This window comes from Phyllostomus hastatus, unplaced genomic scaffold (genome assembly GCF_019186645.2).
Source record: "Phyllostomus hastatus isolate PE091 unplaced genomic scaffold, TTU_PhHast_1.1 phas_scaffold_78, whole genome shotgun sequence".
Classification (NCBI taxonomy): domain Eukaryota; kingdom Metazoa; phylum Chordata; class Mammalia; order Chiroptera; family Phyllostomidae; genus Phyllostomus; species Phyllostomus hastatus.
Window position 1 is genome coordinate 52,221,972 of NW_025334041.1, and position 22,372 is coordinate 52,244,343.

Consider the following 22,372-nt stretch of genomic DNA (forward strand, 5'->3'; position numbering starts at 1 on the left):
TATTATGGTTTGGGATTTTCAAAGAGCAACCTCACTCTACCTGTTAGGTTGTACTGAAAATCAGTTTCTGATCTTAATTGTGAAAGGGTTAAATAGCTACTAGGTTATATTCATGTTACCTTTACTATAGCTGTTCCATAACACATCAACAATCCCAGAGTGTGGCATAAAAATAATTAAATGAAAAAAGTTGAAATATTTGTCATCATATTATATCAGTTCAGATGAGCTGGAAGTAAAGCATTTTCTAACCTTTTAGAAGATGAAAAGTTTAAGTGAATACTATTTACACACTTTAAATATTTTATATTTTGAGTGGTCATCACAGTTTATACAAATGATTGTATATATCCATTTTTAATCAATACATATCAGGACATCTTTGTTATGTGGTGGTTAACATTTATGGCATTTATGGGACGGTTAACATTTCAAGCTTTTCTAGGAAGGTGATGTTAATAAAACTGCCGAAATTACTGTACATTGTCAAAAGGTTGTTTAGAGAATGTGAAAATAAAATCACTTGGGGCAGCTTAAGAAAAGTAAGATAATTAATTATAACTGAAAACATTTATATGGAAATCAAGGTCTCAAATAGCACATGAAACAGTTAATTTTGTTTTAAACATAGGTTCCTAGAGCATTAAAAAATCCTTTTAGGATTATTAAAGTGTTAGTGGAAGATTACAGGCAATGTTTTGTCTTTGGTGAGTAGCTGTTTGTCTCACTTTATTTACTTGCTATTGGATATTTGTCAATGTCATTTCATATCTACAGAAAATTCTTACGCTCTATGGAGGTAGTGAATGTGTGTGTGTGCCTGCCGGAGGTCACATGACGGTTTCATCCTATTTGGTGGAACAGCTTGACTTTTTCCCCCTTGCTTTTGGTGATGGTTGTGAGTGCAGAAGTTGATTGACAGATGCATGCCAGAAACCCCTATTCTCCTTTTCAAAGACAACATATGATGGATTGCGATCTCTCGGCCCAGCAGAACACGGGGACCATGCAAGCTGTAATTGGTCAGGTACGGAGTCAGCCATTTCTCAACTCCCCTTTTTTCCATGAGGGTCTCACCATATCATTCACATAATTCATATTTACAGTACCATCTTTCTATCTGTATCTCCGGCTACCTGCCAGCATAGTGCTGAAAGTGCAAAAGGCAAAAGGCACCCATTAAATCTAGCCAGGAAACCCCAGCTTGAAACTTCATCACAATATTTAAAAACTAAAACAACAACAACACACAAAATAGAAGAACAAATCTAATTTATAATTTGGTCTGGATGTTTTAAAAATTTTATCTTTAAGAATTTATTTTCCATTGAGATTGTGATCTCTGAAAGAAATAAAGAGTGAGAAGAGAATAAAGTGTTATATTTCCTGGGGAGTAGTTAAAATTTTTCTGTTCAATATTTTCTGTATTCTCTCTTCTCTCTCTTTCTCTCTGGAAAATATAAATATACAAATACACATGCCTTAACTTCTAACACAGAAGGTGTGTAATTGAGCTTGGTAAATGTAGTAGTGGTCTTGGCTGCTGCAGAGGGGCAGGCTGCAAATTAAACACTGACACACTCTGAAAGGTCCAGGTGGTCCGCTTGTGTTTCCTAATGCAATCCAACACAACAGCTTTAATAAACAGCTCTATTTAGTTCCTCCTCCCTGGATACTGGTCTGGGGCTGCTGATGAAATACCAGAAGAATATCTCTGGGAGGCCTCACAAGCTGATTTTTAGAGCTTTCCTCTTTTGTCGTCTTTGTCTTCCAAATGGGTCAGTGAGTCTTGCTTTCTGTTCTGTGCTTTCTGTTAAATCGGTACTTTCTGTTTGTGTTGAAATGTTTGCATTGTAAGCTAATGGGGAGAGGAAAGGATCATTGTATTTTCATTTGCCTTCAGATAACTGAAGTGGCGGAAAGAATGCTAGTGCCTGGTTGCAAAGGAAGGGTGATTTTTCTATGATGGGGGTGGGGTGAATAAAAAGGGAATATATGTGGTTTGTTTCTTTTTTTTTTGTAATGTTATTTTTGACCAAAATTTTTCCGAGTTGTCACTGCTTACTTATGAACTGTTAACTTATCAATCAGAATATGGTTACGAATATTGATAAACAACTGAAAGTTTTTTTCACACTTTCCAATCAAGACATGCTGGCAAAGTGATGGCATAAAATTTGTTTTCTGTGTGTTAAAAGTATGGGGGGAAATGCACCATCTTACTCTGTTTTCACAAAATTATAGCAAAGCACTTCAGGGCTCTGGAAATACATGGTTTATTAATACCAGCATGCTTCATAATGTACTCTTAGATGGAAAATGTCATATGTAATACCATGTTTCTACAGACTTACACTCTTAAAAGCAGTTGATATCTGTTTCAATAGAACAATATTTTTGAAACTTTCAAGTTGGTTTTGTTATACAGGCACACACATATAAAGTGAAGTCTTCAGGCATATATTTGTCAGGAGAAAATATGTAAAGTCTGAATTTATATACTGTTAATAGCCATTTCAGTGTAAGTGTTCAATGATGAGCAAGTAAGTCTATGGAATATAGATAAAATAATGAAACTTGACATAGAAAATTAAATAAATACCTGTTAAAAAAACTTTTTTTGTGTATAAATAAAACAAGCTCCTGATAAGTGCCTTGTCCTGTTTAATAAGACTTTATTTAGATTGCAAGCATGTTCTATCTTCCTTACATAATAGTATGATCTTACTGTTTCAGTCACAAATAAAAAATGGCATTTTACTTTGTATATATTTTCTTATTTGGGTAAAGAGAGGCTGGTGAAAAAACAGGAGATATATCTGTAAGTTGTTGTTTAATAATGTTTACAAGAAATAGTTTCAAAGGTATTTGCACCTTTTAAAAGGTTCAAGTATATGTTTTAAAATGGGAATTAGTATTCACTTTAAAGATACCAGATTTAACTTCTAATTTGTCAGCATTTAAAATTGGTTATTAGATAGTTCTGTATTTTATATGTACTGTAATTTTTAAAGGCTCAGTATGTGTAGGAGCTATACATGTGAGTGACTTGTTATGAATACTTTATAAATCGTTGTGTTGAAATTTTCTGAAAATTTAATTTCTCCAATTATTTGTTTAAAAACTCAGATACTTATGTCAAGCTAGTAAATTATAAAGCTATTGTAAAATTTTCTGTACTGAGAATGTACAAACTAAAATACTTATTATGTTTTAGAACTGAAACACTAAGTATTCAAAAGGAAAGAAAAATAGTATACTGTCCCCTATGCATAACATAAAAGTAAGAAATCCTAAATTTAACCCATATGCATAAACAAAAAAGAAGGATGGCATACACATTTGAAATACTTTTTTTGTTATAGCACAGATAAGAATATTGACTCGAAAATGAGTACTTCTAATAGTAAATACAAGAATGTGAAAATATTTTTATTGCTTTGCAGTCATTCATAATCAGAAAGAGATGGTTTATATTTCAGCTCTTGATTTCAGTATTGCATATACCTATTCAGAAGGTGTGACAGTTCCATTTGATAATGCAAATGTTTATGTGTGTTTCTTCTCAAATACATATTGTAATAATTATTTGTCCTTTTTTCTGTTTTGAGTTTTGTTCCTAAATGACTTAGGGCTGGAGGAGCAAATAAACTGTTTTCAATGTCATTTTCCATTCAGAATACTGAAAGATTCCCTTGAAATATGATCTTTAGATTTCTTTCATTCATCTCTAGAATCATATATCTAGTTGCTTTCTACTGGAGGGAAAGAGTAGACCTCTGTGTTGCTGGCCATGGTCCAGCTCAGGAGTGTACTGGCTTAATGGAGTAGATGTTGTTCATATATGTTTTTCCCCCAGGATTCTCTCTCTCCAAAGCAAGCAATTAAGAAATCTAGTACTTAACATACTTCCAATCTAGTACATCAAGATCAAGAAACTTGGTTCTTTCATACAGTTTTAGAAAAGAAATCCAGAGTTTTGACAGTTATCTGTAGCCAGCTTTCTAACCCTTAGAACCATAAAATGGATTGTTACCTGCAGATGAGTTTTTAAAACACTTCAAACCAAACATTTAAAGAAGGTTATGAGCTGTAGATTTGAATATCATTTAAAAATGAAGACTCACATTTCTACCTCTCATAGTCATTAAATGTTTACTTCATCTTTTCTTTTTTTTTTTTGCCATTTTGAGCTTGTGAGTGACAGATTAGTTCATCAGTATTATAGACCTTTTCTTTTTTTTTTTTTCATCTAATGGAGAGATGAGTCACTGTGTCCAGTCCTCCTTCTGGCATTTCTGTTCCCAGAGGACCCTTGGCCAACCTGCCATCTTGATGCACAGGCCTGAGGGTCTGAGCTGGCAGCATGTGTCTATATACTGACTTCTGCAAATATTACAGAACAGGGGATATTAAATTAGTTGTTAATAAGAAAACAACAGATGAGGCAAATTATATAAAAGTATTTATCAAGCATATCTACGGGTGTTTTGGGGAATGGAACAGACATAGCAGGTTAAAAGTGCTCATGGACACACTGATAGTGGACATGGCTAATGAACTAGTGCAAGAGTGAAGAAACTAGGTTTAAGGCATTGCAAGTGCAATCAAAGGCTTTTGTGATTTTCCTTACCAGTAAAATGGGTCTTTTTTTTCAAGGTAAATTTAGGTATTTTAAAGCAGTTAAAAGTGGCACATTGGAAAGTGAATGCAGTTATCCCAAACAATGCTCAATGTGCTAATAATGGCTCACAAGGGGAGTGAAGGTAATGATGCATTTGGCTCAACAGTATCTCAGTGCTTATTTTCTCATATGAAGTAAGACACAAAAATATTTCAATCTTCTAGTAGCAAAATAATTTTATGGATCATTTTATTTTTCTCTCCTTTGTTCCAAAAAGTGTTTAATGTGGCTCTAAGAACAATGTGCTTACCTGGAACATACTCAAGCCGATGTGAAACCGAGGTGGCCTAGAGGAGAGGACTCAACAGTAACAACACAACCACAGGTTGTTCTCAATCTATTTAGATTGACTTTCATGCTCTTTATGTGAAAATTCAACTTTGGTGCTATCCTAACCCTGTTTTACACATACCAAGCATAATTAATATACCCTAAAGAGTCATTTTTGTTGGAATCACTGTCCCTCTTTTTTGAAACTGACATATCATTTAAACAAATTTATATATTTTGGAGATGTGAAATTGTTGTTTGGATTTAATTATAAATATCTTTTTTGAGGGTATTACAGGTAAATAGTATACTAGGAAGATACAAATTAAAGATGATTCTTTCTGAGTACAAAAGAGTGCTAGTATTCCTTTTTGTAAGTGTGGGACTCACCAAAATTGAATTTATATTATACATTTTTAATTGACCTTACATACTTCATTCAATACTCCACTTAAACTTATAGGAAAGTTGAAGTTAGCTTTTTATATTTATTAAATGAACTAAATTTTTATTAGCTTTAAAATATTTTAAAGTTGAAGTTCAGTGTATTTTACCTGAGCAAGTGTTTTAATTATAAAGCCAGTTTTGTCCATTAAAGTGAAATTTATCAATATATTCATAATGTTATACAATACTTTAACAATAATACTAAACAACCAGCACATGAAATCTGGCCTCAAAACCAAATTTTCTTTTCAATTTCTCAGTTCAATTAATGGAACTCTCTCTATATTTTATTCATTTCAGTGTTTAAGAATTTAAAGTTTTTGAATTCATATCGCTAGATCATGGAGAAAAGTTGCTGAAACACATAAAATATAAATGCTTATGAAAGAAAGTTTGGCTGTAACATGGTTATGTGTAAAATCCATCGTGCTTGTTGTGGAGGTGAAAGAAGACATTCCTTTGTTGGCTGTTTCTTCACTGTATAAAGTACATTTTATCACACAGTTTAAAACATCTTTCTCTTTTCATCATTATTGTTTCCAAAATTAGAATTTAACTAATGTCTGCAAATACTGTAGAGCCTTTTTTATTGCATTGTGATATCCTACAAGCTGTTGCTTTTTTACAACACTTGATTGAGTAGAAAGTAAGATGGTGAAATAAGATTCAGATTAAAAAGCATGAAGAAAAATATGCAAAAAAGATAGATATTGACCATAATTTGGACATTAACAGAAAGCCCAAATTATGCGACTTTTAAATTAATTTTTATTTTGTGGCCAAACTTTTACTTGAGAGATAATAGCTGTTCTAAATATAATTTGAAACCTGCATTTGTGTTCTTTTTTTCTCTCTCTTCCTTTCTTCTTCCCTCTCTCACATTCTTCCTTCATTATTATTATTAGTAGTAGTAGTAGTAGGTGAGATGTGTGTCCAGTAAATTAAATTACCAAGTCAAGACTTGTTCTGGGATTGCATGTCAATTACTCTGTTAGCCATGCTGTCCTGATCTGGTTCAAAACTGTAATCAAAATTTGTACCAATTTCACTCTACACATTTCTTCTAAGTCTTAGATCGAAGAAGGGGTTATGTGAGACTGTCATTACATTTCAGTAAGATCCATTTTTCTTTCTATTATTTTCTTGCTCTTTCCAACTCTATAATGTGAGCCAATTATGGCAAAAATTGCCTACTTTTTATTTAATAACTTTCTTCCTGGTTTGCCCTGTGCTTGTGTTATTTTCTTTACTCCCCTCCCATAACTGACCATATTGTTATTTCAGAGCTACCCTTCCTTCTAAATATAAAATCCATTGTATGTAAATAGTAACAAAATAATTGCGCACGTCTGATTATTATATTAAAGGCTGCTCTCTAGGCTTTGAAAGACTTTATTTTTCAATTTGGCTGGTTTAAGATAATAACTTTTTGTATTATCACTTGCTTTAAAACTCCTATGATGAGAAGGACTCTTTCTTCCAAAGAGAGAGATTAGCTGTTGGTAGTTGAAACTGATTTCTGGTGAGCTGCAACTTTATTCCCTTCAGTAGCATTTTTCTAACCTTTGACCTCCTACCTCCTAAGGTCGAAGATGCAAAATAATGTGTTGACAACTTGAATGAAAAGGAAATAGTTACTCAAATGCATTGTTCTGGTATTTTGCTCTCTCTCTTTACTGTCATTTCTACATCAGCTTTTCTTCTCCTTTCCATTGTAATCCATAGTGAGTTTCATGAGTAATAAGTGAAGAGTGAATCCATGTGGGCTTTTTAGGCAGCAAAGGGCACTAGAAAGATACAAGAGCTGAAGCAAAACAAATCAAAACAGTAGCAGAAAACTCGCAACACACTTGCTTCTATAGTTAGTATTTTTATTACATTTATTTTTTAAAGATTTTATTTATTTATTCTCAGAGAAGGGAAGAGAGGGAAACATCAATGTTTGGTTGTCTCTCAAGCGCCCTCCCACTGGGGACCAGGACTATAACCTAGGCATGTGCCCTGACTGGGAATCGAACCTGTGACCTTTTGTTTTGCAGGCCAGCACTCAATCCACTGAGCCACACCAGCCAGGACCATGGTTAGTATTTTTGTTAAGATATTTTGTAAGCTTACTTCATCTCACCTATCAATTTTAGATCACACAAGCAAGCAATAAAACAATACCTTAGGAGAGACATATAAAACTATAAAACAAAACCAAAAAGAATAAAAACACTTTATAGTGCTTGTGCCATGGAACACAAATTTCAAAATTAAGGAACAGTTTGTTTTTGGATCTTTCTACAAGAGCTTAACTGGTGCTTGGGTGCTGTGAAATAACATCTATTGAAATAGATGATTCTAGCTGTTAATATGATGTTGACTCTGTTTGCATATTTTACAACTTTGAGTTTTTCATGAATAAATAGAAGTTATTTTAAGAAGAAAACATTTATTCCTGTCACCCCCAAACTTAAAGAAACAGATATACTTTTTAAAATTAAATACCTACTAGATGGTACTTTTAGCATAGACCTGAAGAACTCACTCAGGCAAACTCTTGAAAAGAATAGAGTGCATCATTTATAGATAGCTTAGTTTTCAGTATAGAATTCCTAAACAGATTTTTTAAAATGAAATTATTGTTGAGAGTGAGGGGCAAACACTGCAACAATACAAAAGCATGAGTGCTAGAAACCCTAACTGTTATTGAAGCTATATGAAAAAATAATAGGTAGATATTTCTTAGATCTTTAGCTGTATTCCTCCAAAATTGAAGGCCAGGGTGAGAAAGGAGCCAGGCACATGACACTAGGCTGAACAGGCCTGACTTACTTCAGACAGAGCCAGTTAACTTTGTAAACCTTAAATAACTCCAGAAAACAAGGCTCCTTAAACTTCTTGGAGAAAAGGTTGAGAGTTGAGACAAATGTAAAATTTTGCTTAATGTGCATGAATAAAGACAAGAATATCAAGTTCATTTCACTTAGTGTCAGTCCCAATGATTCATCACTATGGACAGGGCAAACTGTGGTCTCTGGGTTGCAACAAGTTTATCTTTTAAAAAAAAAAACAAACCAGAATGTTCCAGCTTGGATCATTCCTTAGGGTTACAATATTGAATTCTGAATCAGGACACTTAATCTTGCAACCAGATTTGACAAGATGCTGGTTGAATGGTGGGCAGAAGCGCTGAATGTGGGATGGAATGCCCCAGGTCAGAATTTGGGAAAATAAGGGATATTGTGGAAATTTGGTTGTGATACAAGAACCTCAACTTTGAAAATTTGTCACTGTTCACATCAGCAGATATTCTAGGATCTGAAAAGTAGATCACTGGTGTATTCATTTTCTTTGCTTCAAATCTTTTTCTAAAAGAGTGAGTTTTTACACATTCTTAGATGTATTTCTTAGTGCATTTCTAATTTTGCTAATATAAAAGGTGTTTCTAGTGATATTCAAAGGTTTTTGGGAATCAAGGATAACATTATTGCACAAGACAAGACAGTCATACTTCGTTTCTTGGCAAAATGTTAATTATTACTGAATTTAGGAACTAAAATAGCTTCTCTTTTGACAACTTTTTCTATTTGTAAATAAATCAATGTGTGGATTTCCAGGAACTAAAGAATTCAGAGTAAAAATGAAAATGAGGCAGTCTAATTAGTGAACACACACACACCCACCTTAGACATTTTAGAAATACCTGACTATCTAACCTCTAATAATCTAAAAATATTTTAGGTCTCTGTTTTCAAATTTAATACATTAAAAATTATGGTAAGTGTTTACTTAAAATACTGCTCCTCTCAACTAAGTTGGTCAAGAGAATAATTCAGGCAGAACTAATGAGCATTTGTATAAAACCTACGGGATATGAACTCAGTTATTATATAGAAACAATTAAGGTGAGTTACATGGCAGAACTCTATGAGTCTTTGGAAAATTTTTATTAAACAAATTATAAAAGTAATCTGAGCTTAGGACAAATAATTTCAACAATACAGGAGAGTATAAAGTGAAAATTAAGTGCCTTGTAATTCCACTCTCCACAAATAACCACAGTAAATAATTTCTTATACACTCTTCCAGAAATTTTTTATGAATATATAAAATTGGTAAAAACTTCATTCAACCTGAGTAGATCCATAATATGCATAGAAGTCTGCAACTTACTTTTACATTGTAAAAACTTATGTTGGCCCTGGCTGGTGGCTCAGTTGGTTGGAGCATTGTTCCCTACACCAAAAGTTTGTGGGTTTGGCTATTACTGGTCAGGGCACATTTCTAGGTTGTGGGTTCAGTCCTTGGTCAGGGTACGTATGGAAGGCAACCAGTTGATGTTTCTCTCTCTCTCTCTTCCTTCCTGTCTCTCTAAAATCAATAAACATATCTTAAGGTAAGGATTAAATAAATGTTGTTCCCTTCTATGCTAACAAGTAGAGATGTTTAATTTCTCCTAGAATAAAAAAATTCAGAATCTTCCAAATGGGTGTTATTTTAAAAGTGAAAGATAACTTTATGCCACAAGAATAGGTATTTGTCATTGATATATTGAACACTCAAACTAATTATAAAAATAGCAATAAAGATCACAGTATTTTATTTAGTAACAAAGAAGTAAGAGATAATGACATAAAAGCACCACCTCTTAAGCAAATACATTATGACTTTAAAACCTCTATGTTTGTTCCATCCACCAGCTCAAATGAATGAAATACACAGCTTATTTCTTTCATGGGCCTCAATGTTATTTATTAAAATAATTGACAGAGATATATGTGTGCAATGCATTATTCAGTTAGTATACCTAGATTAGTGAAAAAGACCCTAGAAAAAATTCGTGGTAATTAATGTCAGTTAAATTCCTGTTTTCTATATTTTGTATTGTCAGACCAATCTTTCAACCATGATTCATAGGTTAAATAATACAGTCAGGAGAAAGGCCAAATCAAAACTAATCAGACGTAGCCATTGAATTCAACTAACTTCGGGTTTTGGTAAGGTAAACAAAATATATACTACTTAAATATTTAAGAGAATGTGCAAAAAACTACAGTCTACTTTTTTTTCAGGGCATGTCTCTGCTCATTCATCTTAACCACATCCTTTCACATATGCTAAGAAGAAAGTGTAGAGGTTAGTAATGAAATCTTGTATTTGTATGAAATGGAAGTGTGAGATGACTGATACCTTTCTCACAATTGATTCTGTGGAACTGCGGGTTGGGTGGGTATAGGTTTCCTCCCTCTCCATCCTCCCCCACAGATGCTGGTACAAGTACCCTGAATAGGAAATGATAATACTTCATTTATAATTTTAAAAGCAGCTGGCTCCCTCGCTGGAGGCTCAAAAGAGGTTCTCAAGAGCAAATTGTGGAGTATACCATCGAGAGTAATGCTCTCGTTTGAAACCTAAACTTATGAGAAACAGCTACAAATTGTCATTCTCATTTTCTGGAAGTGGATACTGACTCAGAGAGGTCCAGTGTTGTATAGCCATCTACTGAGTAGAAGTGAGGTTGGAAGCCAGACATTCTTTCTAAGGGTTCACTAGAAACCTTAGTGTTTGCTCTGCATAGTTCTTTTTTATATAAATATTTTTAAAATTTATTTTTAGAGACAGCAAGGGAGGGAGAAAGAGAGAGAGAGAAACATCAATGTGTGGTTGCCCCTCCTGTGGCCCCCACTGTGGACCTGGCCTGCAACCCAGGCATGTGCCTTGACTGGGAATCGAACCTGTGATGCTTTGGTTCGCAGCCTGCACTAAATCCACTGAGTTATGACAGCCAGGGCTCATAGTTCTTAACTATGCCTGCCTTTTAGAATCATGTGGAAGAACTTTTGAAAATAGGAAAATAGGACACATTCTTAGAAATGTGATTCAATATATCTGGGTTTTAGTATTTTAAAAGAGGTTTGCAGGTGATTCTAATGCATTATATTAAGTACCTCTTAAAATTAATGAAGATTATTTAAAATAGAAAGGGAGCAGTGAAAATTAAATAATGCAAGCCCCACCCCCCCATCATAAATTCACAGGAGAAAAAAAGACTAGGTTAGTCTGGTATTTAGTGAGAGTATGTGTGTTCAGTGGGAATCTTGTAACAGAGTAAGTGGAAGCTACACTCACCTGCTACTGGCCCCAAACCAGATTTACAATTAAATTATAGATCAATCAACATGAATAACCAATTCAGGGCTAGCTGAACTGAAATATAATAACCAAAGACTTCCAGAAGAAGCCATATAGAGACAGGTAAGAATGGCAGAAACTCAGAAAAGGCTGGCCCTCACACAGAGGTATGACAGTGGCTTAGGAGCCAGAGGGATATCAAAGCTGCAAAACTCTCTGCCCTCAGGAGCATGGGGTCTGAACTCCATGCAGGGGTCCCCAACCCAGACCAACAGAGATGGGAAGAAGAGTCTGCATAGCATCCAGTGGTGAAGATCAGTGGGGATTCAGTCTCCCTGGGAGACCCAGACGCTATCTCCCCAGGTAAAAGCACTCCTATTGTTACAGAACCAGCCTGGGAAATGTGCTGACCAGTCTGACTGCTGGAAAGGCCATGCTCTCATACTCGGATCCTGCAGAAGGGTCTGCTCTCTATACCTAGCAATGACTTTTGCAATCCTCTTTTCCTGGGGAGGCTTTTGGCAGAGACTCAGACAATGATTAAAATATGTGGCTTTGGAAAGAGGGTTGGGTTCCCTCAGCTCAGGGCACAGTTAGTGCCTGTCCCCACAAGTCTCTTGGCAGGCCCTGTCCTGCTGAGTTCAGCAGTGCAGGGCAACCAGAGTGCCAAGCAGAGCTAGAACTTTCAGATATTTGTCTCCCTGGGAAGCTTTTGTCTGGGAACCAGGAGGGCATGTGCTAATGGGTGTGGCTACATTACAGGTGCGGGGTGCAAATCCTGACTCTCCTCTGAGATCAGCCCACCCTACTACAATAAGAAGGGGAAGAAGTCCTTGCCCCTCTCTTATAGGCTTGCTGGAACCACCCTCAACGGGAGACTGGATTAGCCCTGCCAGGTCCTGGATACCCTGCCCCACTGGGCTCAATTCTGTGACAGAAAGGAAGAATGACTCAGAGCTGAGACATTCAAAGTCCCTTGAGGGCTATTGTCTATGACCCGACCCACAGGGACAAAGTGCTTAGCCTCTTCCCGCAGGCTGGGCCAGCATCACTCCCAATGGGACACTTTTGATCTGTCCTCCTGAGACTGGGGTGGCTGAGCTTTCTTCCACAGACCAGAAAACCAGCTGTACCCAACCTGAACCTGTACTGAGTCCTTCTAGGGTTACTAAAGTTGGAGATTCTGGCAGACACTGAATGGTTTAACTCTGGGGCAAAGGACGCCTTCCCCTCACTGAGTGCCTGATTGCATGATCCCCAAGAAGGGATCCACTAGCTCTGACCTCCCAACCCCAGTTTCCATGGCCTACCAAGTCCACAACCTGTGGAAGGTGCTTTGGTTTGCAGCCAGCTTGGGGCCACCCTAGTCTTTCTTTGGAAGGTTCTGAAAGAAGACCAGGCAACCTCAGGGAGAGGTGGAGTAGCTGACAGGTAGAGGTGAACTTCAGGGACCCTTGGTCCTTTTACAGATCTGTCCCCATCTGTAAGTGGGAGGAAGTCAACACTTATACACGGACTGGACCCTCCCAGGTACACCAAGGCCCAGTAGACACAGCCACCAATAGTGAACAGCATGATAGTTCCAGACATATAGCCCAAGGCTGGCTTCACACAATATCTGACATTGACCTGTGCTTGAACCCTTCCCAAGTGTACCCAGAACCAACACAATCAGTGTGGGCTTCATACTACACACAGCTCCATCCAGCTAGCCACACAAGCAGCATACCCAAAGGGAGATTCTGGAAAGTACAAGATCCTGCTGAGAGCAACTCTGCCTTGGAGGACAGCCCCTATACAACATATAGTGATCGAGGTTTACCCTTATAGTCAGCCAACCTGAAAAGCTAACTCCATTCACAAAGAACAATGGCATTCAAGAGTCAATTACAACAGCAGGGTGCAGTTAACCCACAAAAAACATTCCTGGAGTAAAGAGATAAGGTGATCTGGAAGATTGCGTCACTGAGCCCCAAAAGACACTTTTATCGTCAAGCCAGCATGACAAGTTTGGGAGTCGTAGGAGATCTACATAATACACAGATTTAAAGTCAGAAGACAAAGGAATATGCCCCAAGAGAAAGAACAAGCCAAATTCCCAGATAAATAATTAAATGAAATGGAAGCAACCAAAATACCAGATGCAGACTTCAAAATAATGTTTGTAAGGATGCTCAAGGACCTTGGGGAACAATGGATAATCTCAGAACTTAAACAGAGATAGTAAGCATTAACAAATACATAAAAACCATAAAAAACAGTCAGAAATGAAGAATACAATGCCTGAAATGAAGAATACACTAGAAGGAATCAACAACAGGTAAGATGAAGCAGAGGATCAAATCAGCAATTTAGACAAGATAACACTAAACACCCAAACAGAGATTCAAAATGAAAGAGAATTTTTTAAAATTAGGAAAGTCTCGGCCAAGATGAAGGCATAGGTTGATACACTGTGCTTCCTCACACAACCAAAAGAGGACAACAACAAATTTAAAAGCAAAAACAACGAGAAATGCCAGAAAAATCAAACTGTATGGAAGCTCGACTACCAAGGAGTTAAAGAAGTACATTCATCCAGACCACTAGAGGGGGTGGAGATGGGCAGCCAGGTAGGAAGGACTGGTGGCAAGGTGGCAGAGGGCAGACAGGGTGGTCCCACATTTGCATATGGATAAATGGGGAGGAAAAACTGGGGAGAAAGACAGACTGCACAACCCAGGATTCCAGAGTAGAGAAATAAAGCCTCAAAACCTTTGACTGAAAAACCTGTGGGGTTTGAGGCAGCAGGACAAATTCCAAGCTTCACAGGAGAGTTTGTTGGAGAGACAGATGGGGTCCTAGAACGAACACAAACCCACCCACCCAGGAATGGGCCCAATTTGCTTGTGGGTAGTGGAGAAAGTGACTGAAAGCTGCAGAGAGATGAGCAAGCAGCATTGTACCCTTTTGCACTCCTCCCCCACAGATAGTGCCACAACACAGCAACATACATTGCCCTGACCTGGTGAGTACTAAGGCCCTGCCCCTTACTACAAAACAGGTGTACCAAGACAAAAAAGAAAAAAATGGCACAAATGAAGTAACAGATCAAAGCTCCAGAAAAAAAATACAACTAAGCTATGAAGAGATAGCCAACCTATCAGATGCACAGTTCAAAATACTGGTACTCAGGATGCTCACAGAATTGGATGAGTATGGCTGCAAAATAGAGGAAAAAGTGAAGGCTATGATAAGTGAAATAAAGGAAAAATACAGGAAACCAACAGCAACAGGAAGGAAACTGGGACTCAAATCAATGGTTTCTACCAGAAGGAGGAAATAAACATTCAACCAGAAAAGAATGAATGAATAAATAAAAATTCAAAATAATGAGGAGAGGCTTAGGAACTTCCCAGAAAACTTTAAGCATTCCAACATGTGAATCATAGGGGTGCCAGAAGGAGAAGAAGAAGAGCAAAAAATGGAAAACTTATTTGAAAACATAATGAATGAGAGGTTCCCTAATCTGGTAAAGGAAATAGACTTCCAGGAAGCCCAGGAAGCTCAGAGAGTCCCAGAAAAGGTGGACCCAAGGAAGCACACACCAAGGCACATCATCATTAAATTACCCAAGATTAAAGGTAAGGAGAGAATCTTTGCCTACAGAAGAATCATTGCCTACAAAGGAGTTCCCATAAGACCATCACTTCATTTATCAAAAGAAATCTTGTAGGCAAGAAGGGGCTGGAAAGAAGTATTCAAAGTCATGAAAAGCAAGGGCCTACATCCAACGTTATTCTATCCAGAAAAGCTATCATTTAGAATGGGAGGGCGGATAAGGTGCCCTTCGCAGATAATGTCAAGTTAAAGGAGCTCATCATCACCAAGCCCTTATTATATGAAATGTTAAAGGGACTTATCTAAAAAAAGATCAGAAATATGAACAGTAAAATGATAACAAACTCACAACTATCAACACTTGAACCTAAAAAAACAAATGAACAACAACAACAAAAAACCCCTAAGCAAACAACTAGAACAGGAAGAGAATTGCAGAAATGGAGATCACGAGCAGGGTTATCAGCTGGGAAGGGGAGGCAGGAATGTGGGAAAAGGTACAGGGAATAAATAACATAAATGGTAGGTAGAAAATAGACAGGGAGAGGTTAACAATAGTATAGGAAATGTAGAAGCCAAAGAACTTATGTGTATGACCCATGGACATGAATGAAGTTGCGGGGGGGGGATTCAAGTGGGAGGGCATGGGCAGGGGGAATAAGGGGGGAAATGGGAAAACTGTAATAGCATAATCAATAAAATATATTGAAAATAAAAATAAGAAAAATTATGAATGTGTAAGGGACCTCTGGGACCACATTAAGTATAAAAACATCCACCTCATAGGTAGACCAAGAGAATAAGAGAGTGAGCAAAGTATGGCAGACCTGTTTGAAAAAATAATGGCTGAACACTACCTTCACCTGGTGATGGAAAAAGTCACACAAGTTAAGGACGTACAGAGAGTCCCAATCAAGATGATTCTAAACAGACCCAAACCAAGACACATCATAAATAAAATGGTAAAGTTAAAGACAGAGAGCATATTAAAGGGAGCAAGAGAGGAATGGTCAGTTATCCCTAAGAGAGTTCCCATAGAACTGTCAGCTAATTTCTCAACAGAAACACTTCAGGCCAGAAGGGATTGGCATGAAATATTTAAAGTGGTGAAAAGCAAGGACCTACAACCAAGAATACTTTATCCAGCATGGCTATCATTTAATATTTAGGGTGAAATAAAGAGCTTCCCAGACTTCCTTCCCCCGCAAAAGCTAAAGGACTTCATTACCACCAAATCAATATTGCAAGAAATGTTAAATTTCTGCTTTAAGAAGAAGAAATGGGGGGGGCAGAGATGGAGACAGGATAGAGAGAGGAACATAGGTATAAAGAAAAATGGCAATAAATAAGCACCTATCAATAATAACCTTAAATGTAAATGGGTTAAATGTTCTAATCAAAACACATGATTAGCTGAATGAATAAGGAAACATGACACATATATATGCTGTCTAGAAGAGACTCACGTCAGAACAAAAGGTACACAGAGACTGAAATTGAAGGGATGAAAAAATATTCCATGCAAATGGAAACAGACAAAAAAGCTGAGGTCGCAATAGTTATATCTGACAAAATAGATTTCAAAACAAAGGCTATAATGAGACAAAGGACACTACATAATACTAAAGGAATCAATCCAACAAGGATATAACTTTTGCAAACATATGCACCCAATATAGGAGCACCTACATATATGAAGAAAATATTGGTGGATATTAAGGAAGAGATCAATAGCAATACAGTCACAGTAGGGGATTTGAACACCTCACTGTCATTAATGGGTAAAATGTCCAAAAAATCAAGAAGAAAACAATGACTTTGTTGGATTTAATTGATGTTTACAGAATGTCTCATTCCAGAGAAGCAGACTATACATTCTTATAGTCTTAAAAAAATGCAAGGAGATTGAAATCATCAAACATCTTCTTGGATCACAATGGTATGAACTAAGCAATCAACCACAATAAAAAAAGGAACTGAAAAAAAACATTCAAACACATGGAGGCTAAATAGCATGTTATTAAACAATTAATGGGTTAATAACGAGACCAAGGAAGAAATAAAAAATTACCTAGAAGCAAATGAAAATGAACATGTAACAACATAAAATCAATGAGACACAGCAAAAGCAGTCCTGAGAGGGAAGCTCAAAGCATTATAGACCTACCTCAATAAGCCAGAAAAATCGCCAATAAACACTCTAATCCTACACCTAAAAGAGTTAGAAAAGAACAAAGCCCAGAGTAAGTAGAAGGAAGGAAATAATAAATATCATAGTGTAAATAAATGACTAAAAAAAGCAATACAAAAGATCGATGAAATGAAGAGCTGGTTCTTTGAAAAGGTAAACAAGATTAACAAACTTTTATCCAGACTCATCATGAAAACAGAGGAACCAAATAAGTAAAATCTGAAATGAAAGAGAAGTAGCAACTGACATCACATAAATAAAAAGAGTTGTAAGAAAATACAGTGAACACTTTACCTGGAACATAATCAACAAAAGAAAAAAGCAAACAAAATATAACTAGAGACATTGGAATTAAATACAATCTAATAGCCAGAGGGGAGGAGATGATGAGGGGAGGTTTTTCAGGAACTACTATAAAGGACACATGGACAAAACCAAGGGGGAGGGTGGAAGCAAAGGAGGGAGGTGGGTTTGGCTGGGGTGGCGGGTAGTAGTGGGGGTAAAATGCAGACAACTGTAATTGAACAACAATAAAATTATTTTTAAAAAGAAAAGAAAATATGATGAACAACTAGATGCCAACAAATTGGACAACCTGGGTGAAATGGATAAATTCCTAGAGACATGCAATTTTTCAAAACTGAATTGGGAAGAATCAGGAAACCTGAATAACCAATTACAACTAAAGAAATTAAATCAGTAATCAAAAAATTCCCAACAAACAAAAGTCTTGGAAATTTGGCTCCACAGGTGAATTTTACCAAACATTCAAAGAAGAACTAATACCTAACATTCCCGTACTATGTCAAAAATTTCAAAGGAGGAAAGAATCCCAGGCTCTTTTTGCAAGGCCAGTATTATTCTAACTCAAAGCCAGATAAATTTACTATAAAGAAATAAAAGTATAGGCCAGTATCTCCAATGAGCATAAATGATAAAATCCTCAACAAAATCTTAGCGAACAGGATCCAGCAGCACATTAAAAAGACCACACACAATGATCAAGTGGGATTATGTGAGGGATGCACGGTTAGTACAATATTTGCAAATCACTAAATGTGATACATCACATAAACAAAATGAAAGATAAAAATCAGATGATCACATCAATAGGTACAAAAAAGCATTTGATAAAATCTTGCACCCATTTATGATAAAAACCCTTAGCAAAGTGGGAATAGAAGGTTCATACATCATATTATACATCAACATAATAAAAGCCATATATGACAAACCTACAGCCAACATCATACTCAATGGCCAAAAACTAGAAGGGTTTAATCTCTAAAATATATAAAGAACTCACACAACTGCACTCTAAGAAGACAAGCAACCCAATTAAAAAGTGGGCAAAGGACTTGAACAGACACTTCTTCAAGGAAAACATACAGAGGATACAGAGACACACAAAAAGATGCTCAGTATCGCTAGCTATCAGAGTGATGCAAATTAAAACCACAATGAGATACCACTTCACACCAGTCAGAATGGCCATCATAAACAAAGCAACAAACAACAAGTGTTGGAGAGGTTGTGGAGAAAAGGGAACCCTGGTGTACTCACTGTTGGTGGGACTGCAAACTGGTACAACCACTATGGAAAACAGTATGTAATTTTCTCAGAAAACTAAAAATGGATCTGCCTTCTGACCCAACAATTCCATTGCTAAGATTATATCCTAAGAACCCGAAACACCAATCCAAAGGAACCTATGCACCCCAATGCTCATAGCAGCACAATTTACAATAGCCAAGTGTTGGAAGCAACCTAGGTGCCCATCAGTAAATGAAATGGCTCAAAAAACTATGGTCAATTTACACAATGGAATTCTATGCAGCAGAAAGAAAGAAGGAGCTCCTACCTTCTGTGACAGCATGAATGGAACTGGAGAGCATTATGCTAAGTGATATAAGCCAGGAAGTGAAAGACAAATGCCATATGATGTCACCTTTAACAGGAACCTAAACAACAAAACAAACAAACAAGCAAAATATAGCCAAAGACACTGAAATAGAGAACAGGCTAACAGTAACCAGAGGGGAGAGGGGAGGGAATTTCAGGGGAAAAGGGAAAAGGTTTAAAATTAAAATAAAATAAAATAAAATAAAATAAAATCATTTCTTTTAAGACCAGGAACAAAACAGGGATGTTTGCTTTCACCACTCTTATTCAACATAATACTGGAAGTCCTAGCCACAGTAATCAGACAAGAATAAGAAATAACCCTGATTGGTGTGGCTCAGTGGATTGGGCATTGTTTTGTAAACTGAAAGGTTGTGGTTCAATTCCCAGTTAGGGCATGTGCCTGGGTTGCAGGCCAGTATCCCTGTTTGGGGCATGAGAGGGCAACTGATCAATGTTTCTCTTGCATATAGATGTTTCTCTTTTTCTCTTTCTCCCTCCCTTCCTCTCTGTCTAAAAATAAATAAATATTTTTTTTAAAAAAGAAGAAGAAAGGCATCTAAGTTGGAAAGGAAGAAGTAAAGCTGTCAGTATTTACAGATGACATGATACTGTATAAAGAAAACTGTAAAGACTCCACCAAAAAGCCACTAGATCTAATAAAATTCTGCAAAGTAACAGTGCACAAAATTAATATTCAGACATCAGTGGCATTTTATGCACCAGTAATGAACCATCAGAAGGAGAAATTAATAAAACAACCCAATTTACTATTGCAACAAAAAGAAAAGGTACCTAGGACAAAATTTAACCAAGCAGGTAAAGATATGTACTTGGAAAACTATATGACATTAAAGAAAGACACTGAGGAAGATACAAATAAGTTGTATCATTTACACCTAACATTAACATCATTAATGTATGTCATTGGAAAAATTAACATAATTAAAATAGCCATACTACAAAATGCAATCTATAGATTCAATGCAATTTTTATTAAAATACCAATGGCATATTTCACAGACTTACAACAAATATTTCAAAAATTTATATGGAACCATAAAGGTCCCAAATGGCTTCAACAATTTGAGAAAGAACAATAAGGTTGGTGGGATCACAGTACCTGATATCAAACTATACTACAAAGCCATTGTAATCAAAGCAGTCTGGTACTGGCATAAAAACAGGCATAAAGATCAATGGAACAGAGCAGAGAGCCCAGAAATAAACCCATGCCTTTATGGTCAGTTAATATTTGACAAAAGAGGCAAAAGCATATGATGGATATAATGGATATAAAAACAGTCCCTTCAATAAGTGTTGGAAAAGTTGGACTGGTACATGCAAACAATTGAAACTAGACCACCAAAACATACCATACACAAGAACAAATACAAAATGTATAAAAACCTTAAATGTAAATTGCAAACCATAAAAATCCTAGGAGAAAACAAAGGCTGTAATATCTCAGAAATCTCGCATCAATATTTTTGCTGATATATCCCGTGAGCAAGAAAAACAGGAAAAATAAACAAATGGGACTACACTAAATTAAAAAAGTTTGGCACAGTAAAAGAAACCAGCAACAAAATAAAGATGGAACCCACTGTATTGGATAACTTACTTGCCAGTGACAACTTCTAATCAAGGTTTAATTTGACAAAGATGTGAAGAACTTATACAACTTAACACCAGGAAGATAATCCAATTAAACAATAGGCACAAGACCTGAATAGACATGTCTCCAAAGAAGATATACACATGGACAACATATGAAAAATCATCAGAAAGATGCATATTCAAAACACAATGAGATATCACCTCACACCTGACAGAACAGCTACCTTCAGTAAGTCAACAAACAACGAGTGCTGGTGAGGACATGCAGAAAAGGGAACCCTAATGCATTGTTGGTGGGAATGCAGACTGGTACAGACAGTGATCCCACTTCTAGGAATGTATCCTAAGAAACCAAAACACTGATTGGAAAGAATACATGCACCCCTATGTTCAATGCAGCACAATTTACATTAGCCAACCTCTGGAAATAGCCCAAGTATCCATTTTTAGGTGAGTGGCAAAAAAAGCTGTTATGCATTTATACAATGGAATGCTATGTGGCTATAAAAAAAATGAAGTCACCATTGGTAATAGCATGGATGGACCTGGAGAGTATTATGCTAAGTGAGATAAACTACTCAGAGAAAGACAAATGCCATTTGTCTTTCATTTTTTTTCATCTCACTGACACATGGAATCTATTGAACAAAACGAAGTGACAAACAAAATAGAAACAGAGGCATGGATACATGAAACAGACTGACAGCTCTCAAATGGGAGTGGGGAGGAAGAATTGGATGAAAGAACGTGAAGGATTAGCCAAAAACCAGACATAGACAACGGTATGGTGATAGCCAGAGGAAAAGCGGGGGGGGTTAGGTAGAGGTGGGCAAAGAAGGGGGAAATGGGGACATTGGTCATAGTGTCAACTTTAAAAATAAAATTTTAAAATGTTTAATAACAATTTTCATCCAGAAAAGAGATAGTTATCATTTCAGAAGTAACAGCGACACCAATAAATCTACCAATTAGTACTACTAGTTGCTGAGCACTTAACAAGCATAATTTAATCCTCAATGACAGGTCTGTGGGTTAATTACTGTTATTTTTTATTACTATCATATCATTTTTATTCATTTTATTTTCTCTCTTTTTTTATTGTTGTTCAATACAATTATCTCCATTTTCTCCCCACCACTCCCATCTACCCCAGCCATCCCCACCTCCCACCCTTGATCCTGCCCCCTTTTGGCTTTGTCTATGTGTCCTTTATACATGTTCCTTGATGACCCTTATCTCCCCTTATCCCTTCACACCTCCCCTCTGGTTACTGTCAGTTTGTTCTTTATTTCAATATCTCTGGTTATATTTTGCTTCCTTGTTTGTTTTGTTGATTAGGTTCTACATATAGGTGAGTTCATATGGTATTTATCTTTCACCACCTGGCTTATTTCACTATCATCATGCTCTCCAGTTCCATCCATGCTGTCGCAAAGGGTAAGAGTTCTTTCTTTCTGATGCATAGTATTCCATCGTGTAAATGTACCACAGTTTTTTGATCCATTCATTTACTAATGGACACTTAGATTGCTACCAATACT

The 22,372-nt window shown here is 36.4% G+C and overlaps 1 protein-coding gene across 1 annotated transcript in view; it reads left to right on the forward strand.

Annotated features, from left to right (window-relative positions):
- The first annotated feature begins 922 nt into the window (after positions 1 to 922).
- Positions 923 to 22,372, forward strand: part of POU6F2 (POU class 6 homeobox 2) — a 551,204-nt gene continuing 529,754 nt past the window's right edge. The window contains exon 1 of the mRNA XM_045828318.1: positions 923 to 1,027. Coding sequence (XP_045684274.1) covers positions 923 to 1,027 — 105 coding nt within the window. The remainder of the gene's footprint in view (positions 1,028 to 22,372) is intronic.